Source organism: Orcinus orca, chromosome 13 (genome assembly GCF_937001465.1).
Source record: "Orcinus orca chromosome 13, mOrcOrc1.1, whole genome shotgun sequence".
Taxonomy (NCBI): Eukaryota; Metazoa; Chordata; class Mammalia; order Artiodactyla; family Delphinidae; genus Orcinus; species Orcinus orca.
The window spans coordinates 2,089,411-2,105,786 of record NC_064571.1 but is presented as its reverse complement, the minus strand read 5'-3'; the positions used below and the strand labels follow the sequence as shown (position 1 = coordinate 2,105,786).

Below are 16,376 nucleotides of genomic sequence, written 5' to 3'. Positions count from 1 at the left end.
ACACACACAAACTCACACAAATTCACAGATACACAGACATACAAACACACACACAAATTCACACAGACACACAAACACACACAGACTCACACAAATTCATGCACACAGACACACACTTGCAATGACAGGGTATGTCACAGGGACACAGGAGCCAACGAAAAGAGCTCCCAATACCCAAAGTTAGCACAATTTGAGCAACAAAATAAATAAGAAGTATTGGTTGTAGCTCAAAGTATAAAATAAATACCTTTATACTAATATGAATAAATGATGGAATAAATCTAAAAATGGGGAGGAAGAGGCAGATCTCCCAGGCAGAATCCCAGATAATTTCTGCAGACCCTGGACATCAAGGAGGTGGAGCGTCACCCCCACGGCAACTGTGGGCTGTGCTCAGAGCCTCCTTCCCCAAAGCACGGGGTGGGGGGAAGAGGAGAAGAAGGACTTTGCAGGGGGAAACCGGACAGTCAGGACTCAGCCAGGTGACAGGGTCAGCCCAGGGGGCAGTCACAGTGACAGCAGGCACCCCGAGACAACGCAGGGACTGTGGGCTTTCACCTCTGTGGTCTCCTCCCCAAAGCCCAGAGCCCAGCCCTTGTGGGGAGAAAGACATCAGACAGATTCCAGACGAGGGACATCGTGCAGAACACCTGCCTGGCCCTCCTCAAAAACGGAGGGTCATCAGAACAAGGGAAGTCTGCAAAACTGTCACGCAGAGAGGAGGCTTCGGGAGACGTGACGAGTCAAGGCAAGGTGGCGTCCCGGATGGGATCCTGGGACAGAAAAGACATTAGGGAAACACCTTAGGAGGCCTGAGTAAACTGTGGACTCCAGTTAGTGTATCGATATTGGTTTATTAATTGTAACAAATGTATCGTAGTAATGGAAGGTGTTAATAATAGGGGAAACTAAACAGTTCTAAAGAATAAAATTTATTTTAAAAAATCGCGTACAGATGCTAGAAATCTTTATTTCCTCATTGTTTTCTTGAACGATAGGGAAGATTTCCTTAAAAGAAGCGTACATTTGGGATAAATGTTAGCGTTTATCTCTCTAGAATTTGTAGAGGTGTCTGTTTAGTAATTAAACCAGAGTAGCTCAGGTCCCTTCTCAGGAACGGGGTCCCTGCCCTGCTGAGCATGATGGGTGCGGGTCCTTGTCCCCAGAGTGAGGAACAGAGGGGCTTTCTGTAATTACCTTTCCCGTTAAATAGGAAAATCTAAGCCAGAATGTGTAGGAATGTGGGCGTAAACCACATACATCTGAAGAACTAAAATGACTGTGACAGCTTAGTCGTATTTGAGCGCTAGGAGACCCAGATCACAGGGAGTGTGTTTTGTAAGTCACTCTGCTTCTTTTACCCTTGTATGTTTTGTAATTAGGCAGAGAATCCTGAATAATAAGGTAGCCAGGAAAGGTCAGGCATCCAATAGTGTAGCTGAATTCATTAGCGTGATTCAAGGAAGCGCATGACATTTATACTTTGATGTTTATGAACCAGGTGTTTACATTATAGAAGTTACAACTACTTTCATGGTTGTGGAAAAAAATGGCAAACCCCTAAATACAGTGACAGCGGGCTGTCTGTTTACTTCGGGAGCAGTGGTATGCATTGTCTGAAAATACTTCATGCTCTCTTGACGTTTTAGAGGAAGGTCAGGTTTCACCAAAGATATCAATGTCCATTTTCAAAAATGGGTATTTTTCCTTTTTTTTCTTTTTAAAATTTCAGCCTTATCAAGGTATAATTGACAAAATTGTAAGGTATTTAAAGTGTACATGGTGGTGATTTGATATAGGTATACATTGGGAAAGTATTCTCCCCATCTAGTTAATTAGCACATCTGTCACCTCACATGTTTATCTTTTTTTGGTGAGAACATTGAAGTTCTACTCTCTCAGTAAGTTTCTATCATACAGTACAGCGTCATCAACTGTAGTCACCATGTTTTACGTTAGGTCCTCAGAGCTTATTCATTTATAGCTGAAAGCTTCTACTGTACCCTTTTACCAACCTCTCCCTGTTTCCCCCTCCCCCCAGCCCCTGGCAGCCACTCTTCTGCTCTGTCTCTGTGACTCTGACTTTTGGGGACATCTTCCCACTGCTGGTGTTTTCCCCATCACTCCATTAACTGTGATGTCTTCCAGGTTGGTGTAAGGCAGTGTTGATTCCAAGTGCAGTGCAGTTTTATGGACTTTCATTTGTTTTACAATTAATACCATATAATAAAATTGGCTTATTAAATTGACTGTGATTCTCCAAAATGATGGTGCTTAGCTGTTACCTAATGTTCGTGACCTTCTTCCCAGTGTGATGAATGTCTAAGACACCCAGGAGGAAATTGAGAGAAGTTAGCAAAAGTTAGCAGAATAGGAACTCCATGGCTTGAGCAGTAAATTATGTGGAAAAATAGTATTTCCCAGATTCTAGCTGAAACAACAGAGTCCCCGGTCCTATTTCTTCTGTAAAATTTCCTAGGTGCTAGTGAGTTGTATTGACTTACAGGCGAGTCTCTGGAATACTGGTTTTGTCCAGGCATTTCACATAGTAAAATGAGTTGCTGGGTGATTGTCTCTTGAATACTGACTCACGTTTTAAGGTATTTTTCTAATGTGATTTAATTTGGGGCGGGAGGGAAACGCTGATCCTGGCAGTAAGGATGAATTAACGGTAGAAATTCACTTTATAAAAGATGGGGAGAGGGTGCAGCAGAAACCCTAGATTTATAATAAAAGTATAAAATTTGGTCTTTATTGAGAATTGCCATCCACTAACAAATCCTGTTCAAGAAAGTTCATTTAGGAAATTTTGTGTACCTCACACCCAGTAGAATGTCTGCTACCAAAAAGCAGAACGACAAGTGTTGGTGAGGGTGTGGAGAAACTGGAACCCTTGTGCACTGCTGGTGGGAGTGCAAACTGGTGCAGGTGATATGGTGCTTCCTCAAAAAATCAGAAATAGAATTATGGTGCAGTGAGACCTGCCACTGGGCGTCACATAGACACAGGTAGAGCGGGGATGTCCAACATTTATCCAGCACTGACCAGGTATCGGGTACTTCCTGTGATTGTCTCATTTCATCCTGATGTCTGCAGACAAAAACGGAGGTCGGAGGTTAAGCAGCTTCCCCCCAGGGTCGCTCACTGGTAGGTGCTGAGCCTGGATCTCCCATTCCTGGCCTCCTCCGACCAGAGAGGAACATTCCCAGGAATGGCTCCCATCGGTGCCCACAGAGGAGACCTTTCCAGACTCAAAGACCGAGACTGTACAGGCCACAGCCTTTGACTGTGATCCAACCAAGTTAGAAAAATCATGAAAAGACCTTCTCCAGAATAACGCACGGAGCAAAGGTCGCTGGGGTCTTAGAGACTCAGTACCGGTCAGCCACGCCCAGCAGGAGCGGCTGTAGGAAGGAGGCCTCTGCTCAGGGTGGCAGCAAGACAGGTGACAGCAGGACAGATGGGCTTCCCCGCCCCCCGCACACCCCCAGAGGGAAGGGCGTGAGGAATGGAGCTCTTTGACCCTGTGGGGGGTTTTTGTTGTTTTTTTTTTCCGGTACGCGGGCCTCTCACTGCTGTGGCCTCTCCCGTTGCGGAGCACAGGCTCCGGACGCACCAGGCTCAGCGGCCATGGCTCACGGGCCCAGCCGCTCCGCGGCATGTGGGATCTTCCCGGACCGGGGCACGAACCCGCGTCCCCTGCATCGGCAGGCGGACTCTCAACCACTGCGCCAGCAGGGAAGCCCTGACCCTGTGTTTTGAAATCGGGAAAGTTTACCCTTCAACGTGGGCTGGGCTTGCTTGGCCTCTCCTCAAGTAAAACGTTAAAACACCAGCGAGGCTCTTCCCAGATCAGACCTGGAAGATCAGGAACTACTGCTCTTTCCCGCAGGTGTTTTCACTGATGAAATTTATCAAAATGAAACTCAGTTTTTGTTTATTGGCACCCGCCTTACCCTTGGGATTTCTTTTTTTGGGCCATGCTGCAAAATTCTGCCACCCAGGACTCTACCAGCTGCAAGGGGAAGGAAGCTCAGGCTCTGGGATGAGACAGTTCTCATGGGTTTGAATCCCAGCACAGGCACTTTGTAGCCTGTGGATTTGGACGAGTTATTTGATATCTCGAAGCCCCAGTTCCATCAGTCATTCAGCATGTGTATAGATCCTCTCTGTTTCAGAGGGTATCTGTAGACCTCGGATGAGCTCACACTTAGGGAGCAGCCCAGCGGGCACGAGGGGAGTTGGCGGCTCCTCCTGTGATGGAGTGCCAAGCCCGCTCTGTTGTTTATTTTCTCTTTTATACGTGGTGTATTTTTGTGCCTCAGGGAAGTGGTAAGACCTTGACCCCTGTCACAGGTTAATTAACTTGCCGAGAGTTGAAACAGCCGTGAGATTCCACATTGTGTCCTACTTAAAGTTGAAGCGTATCAGCTGTAATCAGTGATACTGCTTGTACAAAGCCACCACCTGACCTTTCTGTCCCCCCCAGGACACCACAGGTTCCTGCCAACTCCTGTCAAATTCGTTGGCCTCTGTAAAGTCTTTTATCTACAACACGACCTGAAACTTTAATCAAGAATTTATAAGGTCTTTTAAAGCTGCTTCTGAGACTGTTTCTTTGAGTGGGTCTCCTTAACGCAAGTGTACTATTTTGAAGTGTTTGCAAATAAGAACCAAGGGAGGAAACCACGGTGAGAAATGAGGGAAAACATAGAAAGTGTTCCTTGTTTGGACTGACCTTGGCACAATTGCTCACTGCGTTGGTTTTCTGCGGCTGCTGTATTCTCTCCCAGTTCTGGAGGTCACAAGTCCCACCCAGGTCTCACAGGGCTAGGTCAAGGTTGCACAGGGCCTCGTACTTCCTGGAGGCTCCAGGGGACGGCCTGTTCCTTGCTTCTTCCAGCTGCTAGGGGCTGCCCTCGTCCTGGCAGGTCCCTCCTTCACTCTTCTGTCTCCTTTCCGACTCATGGGGGCTCTGTGGTCACTCCGGGCCCCCCGGGATACTCCCTCAAGATGAGCTGACCTTAATTCCCCTATGCCGTGTAGCCTGACATATTCACAGGTTCCAGGTAGGAGGATGTGGACCTCTTTGGGGGGGCTGGGCTATTATTCTTCCAACTGCATCTACAGAAAACCTCTGTTTGAGTGAGTTTCCATAATAATTGGTTGACTGCCTCGAAGGCATGAGACGGTACAAAGAAAAATCCTCGACTCATCTTGAAGTAGATTGTATTATTGGAGTAATTCAGACTGTATGTTGAAAATCACGGCAAGTTTGACTTTTTTTTTTCCATGTAGTCAGTCTCTTTTCTTACCTGGTTCTTCTCTAAACCAGTTATTTGCTCATAGCTCTATATTTTGATATGTCTGTATCCATGTGTACACATAGGTATTTTTCTGAAATTCCGAGTTAACATCCTGGAGGTAAAATGTTACACCTGTTCTCTCTGTCTCTGTTCTGAATTGAATTCAATAAATCGTATTCCATCCATGTAAGGTTTCTATTACACAGTGGGATTGGCGGTTTTTTTTAAAGCCGTATGACCCTGGTCTTCTCTGAGGCCAGCTAGATTGGTCAGTCCGTAGAAGGATGAATGAGGCAGATGTATTGAATACATTCACTTTGAGTCATCAGTCTCCCTTTCCTTCACCTCCCCATTAAACCGGGCGGCTGAAGCCTCAGCAGCCACTGTCAGCACGTAACAGGGTGTCCCACACAGTGAACAGGTAACCTCAGGTGATGCAAGTGCTCTCGGGGAAGGACAGCTGTAGGTCGTACACTGATGACCTCTGGGGAGGAGACCCTGGACAGTGGCACTTAGATGGGGAGGGAAGGGGAGGGGTCTCTGGAGAGGTGCTTCTGTGCCTGGGGCTTGAATCACAAGAGAGTAGACCCTGGGTCTGTACACTCTCCAGGGAACCCTGGTGCCCTGGAAGCATATCTGCTGCTCAGGAGCCTGATGGAAGGAAGGAAGGAAGGGAGGGAGGGGCCACTAGGACTGGACCAACCCCCCCGCCCCGCCCCCTACACTGACCACGTGTGCTGCAGTGCACACAGCACTTTCTTTCTGACTGCGGTTCCCGTTCTGAGTCTCTCTGTGTGGGCAGGGGGCTCGGAGCTGTCTTCACAAGCTCCCAGGTGAGGTGCTGTTCTTAGAACCTCATGTGACAGAAGGGAAGCTGGGCTAAGGTGCACAGAGGACTCTAACCCCAGCCCATATGACACAAAACCCCGACCCCTTAAACACGACATTCTCAGGCTGCTTGCGAGCATCCGAAGTATCTTCTGAGGCGAGGCAAATATTGCTGTTCCCCTTTTACAGAATAAGCTGAAGGCCAAGGAGGACGCACAAATGGCTCAGCTCAGCGTCGAATCCCAGATTCTTGACTGATGTTTTCTGTTTGCAGTTATGACCGAGTGGTTCGACTTGGTCCCCGTGACCCCTTGGGAAGTACCTGTGAGCATTTTGGGGTGTTGGCTATTAGGAGGATTATGTAACCCAGTCATAAACCAGCAAGACGCAGTTAAGGGGATCCTTTTTAGAAAGAGAGTCCCAGAATAGGATTGATATTATTTTAGGAGTTAAGTGACAACTACTGGGCCGAGAGTTTTGATAGCTATTCTAGTCTGTTTGGGTTTTTTAAAAAAAAATCTACTTCCATCTAAGACTTGGAAAAGCAGCTTATCATGTTCGGTTTTCTGAGAATTTCTTTTATTCGGTATAACATGGGGTTCTTGCTAAGCTCTATTGCAAACTGGTCACATGACATGAGACATGATCTGGCTATAAAATATTAAATTCGTGGCTCTTCTTTCTGTAGTCTTTAGGTGGGTGATAACTAGCTTAGTTAATGAAGGCAAAAATTAGATGTTCTTGAACTGCCCAAGCTGGAGGGTTAAACATTCATTATGCATTGCATCTGACCTCTGTGATTCTTAGACTAAATCAGAATCCCATTTCTGACTTAAAGTTTCAGTAGTCAGAATGTACTTTTTCAGACCTTCCTCTGTTACAGCTTTTCCATATTAGGAATTTAAGTCAGTTGTACTCTCCTTTCTGTTGTGGAATAATCTTGTTTCAGCTCCAGCCTTTTCCTATTGCAGTCCGTCCTACGCTCATAGCAAAGTGCTCGTGACTGAAAGGAACCGCTCCGGCTGGGCTCCTGGAGCAGTTTCCCGGGGCCTCGTGTGGAGCCCCCAACTCTCGCCTCCCGCACGGCTCCCTCCAGGATGGGCGTCCGAGGGGAGGCCGTGGGGTCTGGGGCCCGGGTGCTGCGGGGCGGGGTGGGGGCCTTGCTGCACCTGCGCCTGTGCGCTGACTGGCCACAAGCAGGAGAGAAAGCGTGCGCGGTTTTATTCTAAGGCACTTCCGGAGTCACTTACTCCTCCTCCTTAGCCCTGGGCCCTCACATCCTGTCCCTCCCTCAACCACCGGGTCGTGCAGTCCCCAGCCCGTGTCTCCGTCCACGCGGCTCTCCTCTCTTGGTCCACAGCGGGGCCCTAAGGGATGCTGACCGCATCCGCCTTCACGCAGGACGCTGGCTGCCCGCTCGGCCCCCACCCAGCCCCGCTCAGGAAGCTTTGCGGACCACGAGGTCAGTATCTGCTGAGTATCTGAGGCGGAAGTTCTCAAGGATTGGTTGCCCCTTAACTGCGGGTGCTGCTTAGAACAACGGGACAGCTGTTGATTGGCTGATATGCGAAGCATTGAAGTGAGCAGGTTGTTGATTGGTGGACTCTACTCGAGTGAGGCGTCCTCATTGGCTGGCCTTCAGAGGTGCTGGGATAGGGCTTGGTGGTTGGCAGCCTTCGCTGGGGTGACGTGGTTATTGATGGGAGACTGTGGTCCCTGGGGGAGGTGGTTGTTGACGGGAGACTGTGATCCCTGGGTGGGGTGGTTGTTGACGGGGGGCTGTGATCCCTCGGTGGGGTGGTTGTTGATGGGGGCTGTGATCCCTGGGTGGGGTGGTTGTTGACGGGGGGCTGTGATCCCTGGGTGGGGTGGTTGTTGACGGGGGGCTGTGATCCCTGGGTGAGGTGGTTGTTGATGGGGGGCTGTGATCCCTGGGTGGGGTGGTTGTTGACGGGGGGCTGTGATCCCGGGGTGGGGTGGTTGTTGACGGGGGGCTGTGATCCCTGGGTGAGGTGGTTGTTGATGGGGGGCTGTGATCCCTGGGTGGGGTGGTTGTTGACGGGGGGCTGTGATCCCGGGGTGGAGTGGTTGTTGACGGGGGGCTGTGATCCCTGGGTGGGGTGGTTGTTGACGGGGGGCTGTGATCCCTGGGTGGGGTGGTTGTTGATGGGCGGCTGTGATCCCTGGGTGGGGTGGTTGTTGACGGGTGGCTGTGATCCCTGGGTGGGGTGGTTGTTGACGGGGGGCTGTGATCCCTGGGTGGGGTGGTTGTTGACGGGGGGCTGTGGTCCCTGGGGGAGGTGGTTGTTGACCGGGGACTGTGATCCCTGGGTGGGGTGGTTGTTGACGGGGGCTGTGATCCCTGGGTGGGGTGGTTGTTGACGGGTGGCTGTGACCCCTGGGTGGGGTGGTTGTTGACCGGGTACTCTGATCCCTTGTATGGGGTTGTGTTGATGGAAGGCTGTGATCCCTGGTGTGGGGTGGTTGTTGATAGGGGGCTGTGATCCCTGGGTGGGGTGGTTGTTGACCAGGGGCTGTGATCCCTGGGTGGGGTGGTTGTTGACGGGGGGTTGTGGTCCCTGGGGGAGGTGGTTGTTGATGGAAGACTGTGATCCCTGTGGTGGTTGTTGATGGGAGACTGTGATCCCTGGGTGAGGTGGTTGTTGACGGGGGGCTGTGATCCCTGGGTGGAGTGGTTGTTGACGCGGGGGCTATATTCCCTGGGTGGGGTGGTTGTTGACGGGAGACTGTGATTCCTGGAGGAGGTGGTTGTTGACCGGGGACTGTGATCCCTGGGGGAGGTGGTTTTTGACCGGAGACTGTGATCCCTGGGTGTGGTGGTTGTTGACGGGGGCGGGGAGGGGGGGCTGTGATCGCTGGGTGTGGTGGTTGTTGATGGGAGGCTATGATCCCTGGGTGGGGTGGTTGTTGACAGGGGGCTGTGATCCCTGGGTGGGGTGGTTATTGACAGGTGGCTGTGATCCCTGGGTGGGGTGGTTGTTGACAGGCGGCTGTGATCCCTGGGCGAGGTGGTTGTTGACGTGGGGTTGTGGTCCCTGGGGGAGGTGGTTGTTGATGGAAGACTGTGATCCCTGGGTGGGGTGGTTGTTGACCGGGGTCTGTGATCCCTGGGGGAGGTGGTTGTTGACGGGTGGCTGTGATCCCTGGGGGAGGTGGTTGTTGATGGGAGACTGTGATCCCTGGGTGGGGTGGTTGTTGACGGGGGGCTGTGGTCCCTGGGGGAGGTGGTTGTTGACCCGGGACTGTGATCCCTGGTGTGGGGTGGTTGTTGGTTTGGTGGACTCCTGAAGCCTTTATACTGATGGGAAGCTTTCATAAGTCAATTACAACAGGTTTAAAGCCCTTTGTTATGTCCAAGGAACAGCTGCTCAGTTTTTAGGTGCTTGGAAATTTATTTTTCCTCTGTCCCAGAGTCATAGATTTCCTGGGTGGATTAAGCCTGTCCAAGACCCCACACTAGTTCTCACCCCCTCCCTAGCTCACCCCAGAAGTGAGCACAGGAGCACAGCCCTGCGCTCAAACCGTGGCTCTGTTGTTCAGCAAGGCACTGAATCTCTGATCCTCTGTCTCCCGAAAGCTCACACTTCCCTGAAAGGCGGGTGTTTGCAGAGTGAATGAGTGCCCCCATGTGCTCCAGTGCCCTCCCCCAGATGGAGCAGTGTGCTGAGTTCACGCCCCGGACCCAGGAAGAGCACCTGTGAGGGGGGCTGTCAGAGTGACCTGGGGCCTATGACACACTGTGCATGCTCGGGCCCCATGGGGGTGAAGCCGGGCACAGCATTTTCTAGGTTCCCTCCCATGTGCTGTTCGATGTGCACTGAGACGTACCAGGCCCAGCCAGTGCCTTACTTACCTGCTTTTCGTGTAGTTAAGTCGTGCAGAAAATTGATAAATTGTTTTGACCGGTCTTAAGTGATGGGCTGTTCTTGTTCAAATCTCTTTTTGAAACTGTAATTAAGACAAACCCGGTATTCAAATAAAATATTCTCTGAAGCCCATTCCTATTACTGCTCTGGTCCCTCGCATTATTGTTGAAAAAAGAGAAACGACCTTCATGACCTTCAGAAATCTAACCTGACAGTGAGTTCAGTATATAGGGAGATACGGCATGGACTTGAGATTTTCTGAAAGTAGATAACAATATTGTCTACAATTTGGAAATGAGATTTGTGTAAACACCCTTCTCAGATATTGTGTACATTATGCCTAAGGTTTATGACACATCTCCTCCTTCCCCAAAGGTTTGTTAGCTCTAAATTTGGAAGTTAATTCATGAAAGAGGAGAACATGTATTATTTATAAGTGTCTTTAGCATCTAGCAGCAAGGGTCATGTTATTTTAAAATGGGATTCATGCTTTTGTGGAGTCGGTGCGCTAGGTCCCCTCTGTCTTCCTGAAGCCATCCCTATAAATAATGAGGACTCCTCTCTGTCAGAAAAGAAGGGGATCTGAGTCAATAGCCTTTCCATTATTCATCTCTTCCTAGTTTTGAGTAAACTTCTAGTCACTTAAAGGACTGAATGTTGAGTTTTTCTGCTGCAAAAATGCCCATCTTCTACCCGAGAAGTTACGAAATAGCTCATAACTATATTCGTTACAGTCATTCAGGTATACCTTTGCTATTTATTACTTCCAGGATTGACTTAACTAGGTATGTAATGTACTGTATTTTTTTGTTCGTTTTAATAAACTTTTAATTTTGGAGTAATTTTGTATCACGGTTCACTCTTGGTATTGAATGTTTTATGGGTCTGGACAAATGTGTCATGACATGTGTCCACTACTATAGTATTATGCAGAATTGTCTCACTGCCCTAAAAACCCCTGTGCTGCACCTCATCATCCCTCTTTCCCCTGTGCCCTTGGCCACTACTGATCTTTGTAATGTCTCTGTAGTTTTCCCATTTCCAGAATGTTATATTCTTGGAATTATTAAAGAAAAACTGACACTTGTTAAAGAACGGTTAAGCAGACTTTACTCAGGGGAGGACTCCGAGGGATTTTTGCCATAGGGGAGAGACATTGGGCTCAACCCCGCATACAAGAAGGAAGAGTGGGGATTTATAGCCCAGGAGCTGGGTGGGGAGTAGATGGATGGAAAACTACTAAGAGGAAACATCAGAGGTGAGGGGGGATTCTGGCTGCACTGACCTAACAGGGTCCTTCCTGAAAACAGGCCAGGACGGTCAGACATCACCTGGGTGAGGGTGGAGGATTCTGGCTGAACCAACTCAGCAGGATTCTTGCTGAAATAGGGCAATGGACATGGAAGTACAGACACAGAAATACAATAGTCAAGGTCTAGTCTGGGAAGAGGATTCAGAGGAGCCTGACGAAAGTTTGGTCAAGGAGAGTCTTTGTGAGAATCATACAGTCTCACCCTTTTCAGACGGGCTTCTTCCACTTAGTCGTGTGCATTTGAAGTTCCTTCATGTCTTTTCATGGCTTCACAGCTCATTTGTTGTTTTCTTTTTAATTTTTTTTAAATTTTAGGCTGCATTGGGTCTTTGTCGCTGCGCACGGGCTTTCTCCAGTTGCGGCGAGCGGGGGCTACTCTCTTGCAGTGCACAGGCTTCTCATTGCAGTGGCTTCTCTTGTTGCGGAGCACAGGCTCTAGGCGCGCAGGCTTCAGTAGCTGTGGCACGCGGGCTCAGTAGTTGTGGTTCGTGGGCTCTAGGGCACAGGCTCAGTAGCTGTGGCGCACGGGCTTAGTTGCTCCGCAGAATGTGGGACCTTCCCAGACCAGGGCTCAAACCCGTGTCCCCTGCATTGGCAGGTGGATTCTTATCCACTGCACCACCAGGGAAGCCCAGTTTTATCACTGAGTAATATTCCCTTATCTGGACGGACCACAGTTTATTTGTCTATCACCAACTGAAGGGCATCTTGGTGGCTTCCAAATTTTGGCAATTATGAATGAAGCTGCTCTAAACATCTGTGCTTCAAGTTCCAGGAATAATTTTATATTTATGAAGAAGCTGCAAAGATAGTGCAAAGCATTCCTGACACCCCGCACCCAGTTTCCCTTAGTGCTAACGTCTTACCTGACCAGGGACGTTTGTCAAAAGTGAGAGATTAACGTTGCTTAGTGGTAGACAATTGACTGGCTTCACTTGGATTTCACTAATTTTCATGTTCTAGGATCCAATCCAGGATACCACGTTGCGGTTTGGGTGTGTCATGGTCATTATATATGGTCATAAAAGTCAGCTTATCCTGAGAAAATGGATGTAAAGATATGAGCTATAAGGATCTGGTGTTTCTTACTCTAGTGAACACGTTTAATTGTGATACGGTTATTTAGAATTTTTTGGAAAGTTTTCTGTTGTTGTTTGTTTTTAGCAGAGAAGCAGAATTCCCCATGTGCGACATTAAGGTTCGCTTTATAAGGTCACCGTTTCTAAACAGCGTCCTAAAGCTTGTTGAAAGGAGGTCATCTTAAGGTTGAGTATTTGAGACCCTGGAGACAGCTGGTTGCCGAGCCGTAATAAAAGCTGTCCGGGTGTCGTTTTCCGAGTGGATGCAGCAGCCGTGGCCCTCGGCCGGGTGTCTAATGAGCCTCTCCAAATGTTTTGCTGGCAGAAGGACTCCATGAAAGATGACAGAGGAGGTCATCGTCATAGCCAAGTGGGACTACACGGCGCAGCAGGACCAGGAGCTGGACATCAAGAAGAACGAGCGCCTGTGGCTGCTGGACGACTCCAAGACCTGGTGGCGGGTGCGCAACGCGGCCAACAGGACGGGCTACGTGCCGTCCAACTACGTGGAGAGGAAGAACAGCCTGAAGAAGGGCTCCCTCGTGAAGAACCTCAAGGACACGCTCGGTGAGTGGCGGGCGCGGCAGGACCCCGGCCCGGCCTGGAGGGCGGGGCCCCGGTGCTTTCTCAGCGGGACTCGGGGTGGAGGTCATCTCTTTCATTTGCATTTGAGGGAAAAAAAAAAGGGTATGTTTTAAATATTGACATCTTTCTACTTGTCTTTTTAAAAACTCTCTGGACATTGAGAGATCCAGTGCAGAAATATCCAGTCATTTCCTAGAGGTTCTCGAGTTTGGAGGTTCATGTGAGCTGGCCTTTCTGTGTGTTTCGGACCCCCCTGCGTGTCTTTGTCTCCTGGCATCGACTTTCTGGAGGGTCCTGAAATGGAATGACCACCTCCGGGCATGTCCCCAGGTCCGCCCAGGCCATCCCATCAAATCTTTTTCTCTCTCGAAATCCTGTGTGTGTGTGGTGTTTGCACATAGAGGAGGAGATGGCAAAAAAGTACTTTGCACCCCAGGGAATTTTTTCCCTCTGTTAAACTGGTGGCATTTCACGGCGCAGTCCTGGACGGTGGCAGCTAAGGTGGGGACTCGAGCGGCGGTGTGATGCGAGGCCGCCAGGGTGACCCGCAGGGGGCCTGCTGGGCGCCCAGCTTTCTTCCCACGTGCCTGTTCCCTTCCCTGGTGTCCGGACGTGAGAAAGAGCCCGAGTCCCCTGAAGTTGATGGTGTCCGATCTCGCCTTTTCGTGGACGTCCTGCAGAGGATGCGAGAGGGTGACTTCCTGAAGGTCAGCAGTGCCTCCTTCCGTGAGCACCATGTGGGTGGCCCCCGGGACCGCTGGTTATCACGGAAGAGTTTGCTCTTGAAACAGGTCAATGTTATCATTTCCTTGAGGCTTTCCCTTTTATTTCTAACAAGAGAATTAGTTTCACTTGAGGGAGGGGAACAGGCAGGAAACCTGAAAAGAAAATTAAACTCTGAATGTGATGAGTGTTGCAAAATATTCACCTTTCATTTTCTGAAGTCTTGAAGGGTCCACTGACTCTTCAAAACCAAGTAAAGGGCTTCCCTGGTGGCGCAGTGGTTGAGAGTCCGCCTGCCGATGCAGGGGACGCGGGTTCGTGCCCCGGTCCGGGAAGATCCCACATGCCGCGGAGCGGCTGGGCCCGTGAGCCATGGCCGCTGAGCCTGCGCATCCAGAGCCTGTGCTCCGCAACGGGAGAGGCCACAGCGGTGAGAGGCCCGCGTACCGCAAAAAACAAAATACAAACAAACAAAAAAAAACAAGTAAAGCCTTCATTCATTGGGTAGTAATTTTGTGTTGTGGGTTAGGTTATTTTCACGACTTGGAGAGAGAAATGAGACACTGGCCTGCGTGAGAATCACACCAGCTACCGTAGATTCTGCATGATGGAGAAATTACGTTTTTCATGAGCAATCTGATTCTTTTTCACAAAAGTGACCCTCTTTATTGTTTTTTCCAAGCAAGTCACTTGAAAGAAACGTTGTTGTCCTGTGCTTATAACTCTCTATTAACTGTGGCTAAGAAATGCGGGAAGCGTGAGTAGGTAAATACTTTAGGAGTGCCCTGCGCTTAATTTTATTTATTTTTTCCAATTTCAGCTTCTCACCCACTAAAGTACCTTTTTTTGGAGATTCTCAACATTGTTGACTTGTTTTGTCTTCTTATCCTTTTTCAAAACTACATTCTCAAGATTCTAGTAAAGAATGAAACACCCAGAAATGGAACGGAATGCTGGGGAGTGAAATAAGGCGAAGCAAAAGCCCTCTGACTTACCTACAATTCCCTGGAACAGCTCGTCATCCCTCCCTTCAGTTTTTAGAACGAGAAGACAGCTGAGCTCTGCAGCACATGTGGCGCTGGGGTTCGGTTTTTCACGAGTGGCAGTCAGTCCCCAGGGCTCGTCTCAGAACTCGGGGGGCCTGGCTCAGCCAGCCTGTGCTCGTGTGGGTGCCAGGCTGGCTCCCCCGCCCCGACAGATGGCCCCCCAGCTCTGCGGGCACACGTCTCCTTCCACAGCGCCAGCCAAGTTCCATTTTGGGAGAACACAGATTGTTAGAAAGCTCTTCCTGAAATAGAATCAAAGTTGGCTTCTCTTTAACCCTCTCCCCTCGGCTCTCCTTGGCCCTCGAGAGCCGTGCTGGGGAGACCTGCTGCTCTTCTGTGGACCGACCACCCTTTTCCAGGCCTCCTCCCCCGTCAGGCACATTACTGCCTTGGAAACGTTCGTACCTAGCGTTATTTAATGTAAAAACACCAACAAAGCTATGTTCTGAACATCCATATCTATCCGTGGTAGTTAGTATTTGTAGTCTAGAGACTGTTGGAGGTCAGTATGCCCATTGCCGAGGAGAAATACCCCCATTCATTGTCTGTCTTTTTTGCTTCCATGTGTTTGTCGTGGTCACCCAGAGCCTTGCTTTTGTTGGACAAAGAGAGACCTTGTTGTCTCGGCATGAGTTTTCCATTGCCCCCCTTGAACGGGGTCACAGAGAAGGGAGGTACCCAGACAAGAACCACCGTGGAGGTGTGACTTACTATTTCTCCATCGTCAGACCTGACAAGGCACCAGCGTCGAGAAGGAAGGTGGGAAAACTTTCCGCAGCCTCTCCTGCCGCCCACTGGTCTCCGTTACAGAGAAGACTGGAGCTAAAGCATCCGTGGCTTCCTGTGTAAATTACCGTGACGGGTGTGCTGTTGGAATTATAGCGTGATCATAGACTGATTACGCACCCAGCGGAAGTTCTCTCTACTGTGTATTAGAAGGAGTGAAAACAACGTCAAAGACACCACCACACATGTGGACCTTCTAATAGCGACTCATGCCATCATCCGCATTTGTAATTCTACTGCCATGGAAATCCACCCAGTTTCTAAAGCCACGGTTAAGATTTCCCCGGCAGGCACCTGGTTTGAAACACAATAGCACTGGACTCCCCGTCCGAGTCCCTGTGTTCTCCTTGTGTGTTGGCATCTCTAACTGCCGGGGACCATGACTCGGCAGAGCTCTCCTGCCTTTCTGTATCCCTGTGCTGTGCTGAGGTCGGTCGCCAACTTAATTTAATCGCATGTAATCGTTTGTTACAGTAACCTCCAGAAAGTGGTACCTTTCCCCAAAAGTTCTCTCCGTTAGGAAAGGACTAACGCTCTTCCTTTTCCCTTAATAATTTATAATTAAATAAAACAATATGACCTCGTGTTTGTAGACGGGTAGCACGTCGATACACTAGGTCTCCTCTCACGTTCAGCTTATGATCACGATTAGTCAAAGAGAGCTTTTCCACGGGTAACAAGGAGCCGTCCTCAGAACCGTTCCTGCTGGCAGAGCCCAGGCGATGTTCTGAAAGGCTCGCTGCATTCCTGGGCTCCGGCCTGGCCTCGGTGTTTTCCACGACCCGACTCGTCAAACCATGCAGGTTAGGTGTTGGAAAGTGTTG

At 49.6% G+C, this 16,376-nt stretch overlaps 1 protein-coding gene across 8 annotated transcripts in view; it reads left to right on the top strand.

Annotated features, from left to right (window-relative positions):
- NCK2 (NCK adaptor protein 2) overlaps positions 1 to 16,376 on the top strand; it is a 133,172-nt gene that overhangs the window by 81,923 nt on the left and 34,873 nt on the right. For 6 of the 8 annotated variants that reach the window (XM_049696182.1, XM_049696176.1, XM_049696181.1 and 3 more), the window contains one exon: positions 12,738 to 12,979. In XM_049696182.1, coding sequence (XP_049552139.1) covers positions 12,754 to 12,979 — 226 coding nt within the window. In that variant the 5' untranslated portion in view covers positions 12,738 to 12,753. The remainder of the gene's footprint in view (positions 1 to 12,737; positions 12,980 to 16,376) is intronic. The other 2 variants (XM_049696180.1, XM_049696179.1) reach the window with 1 other exon arrangement.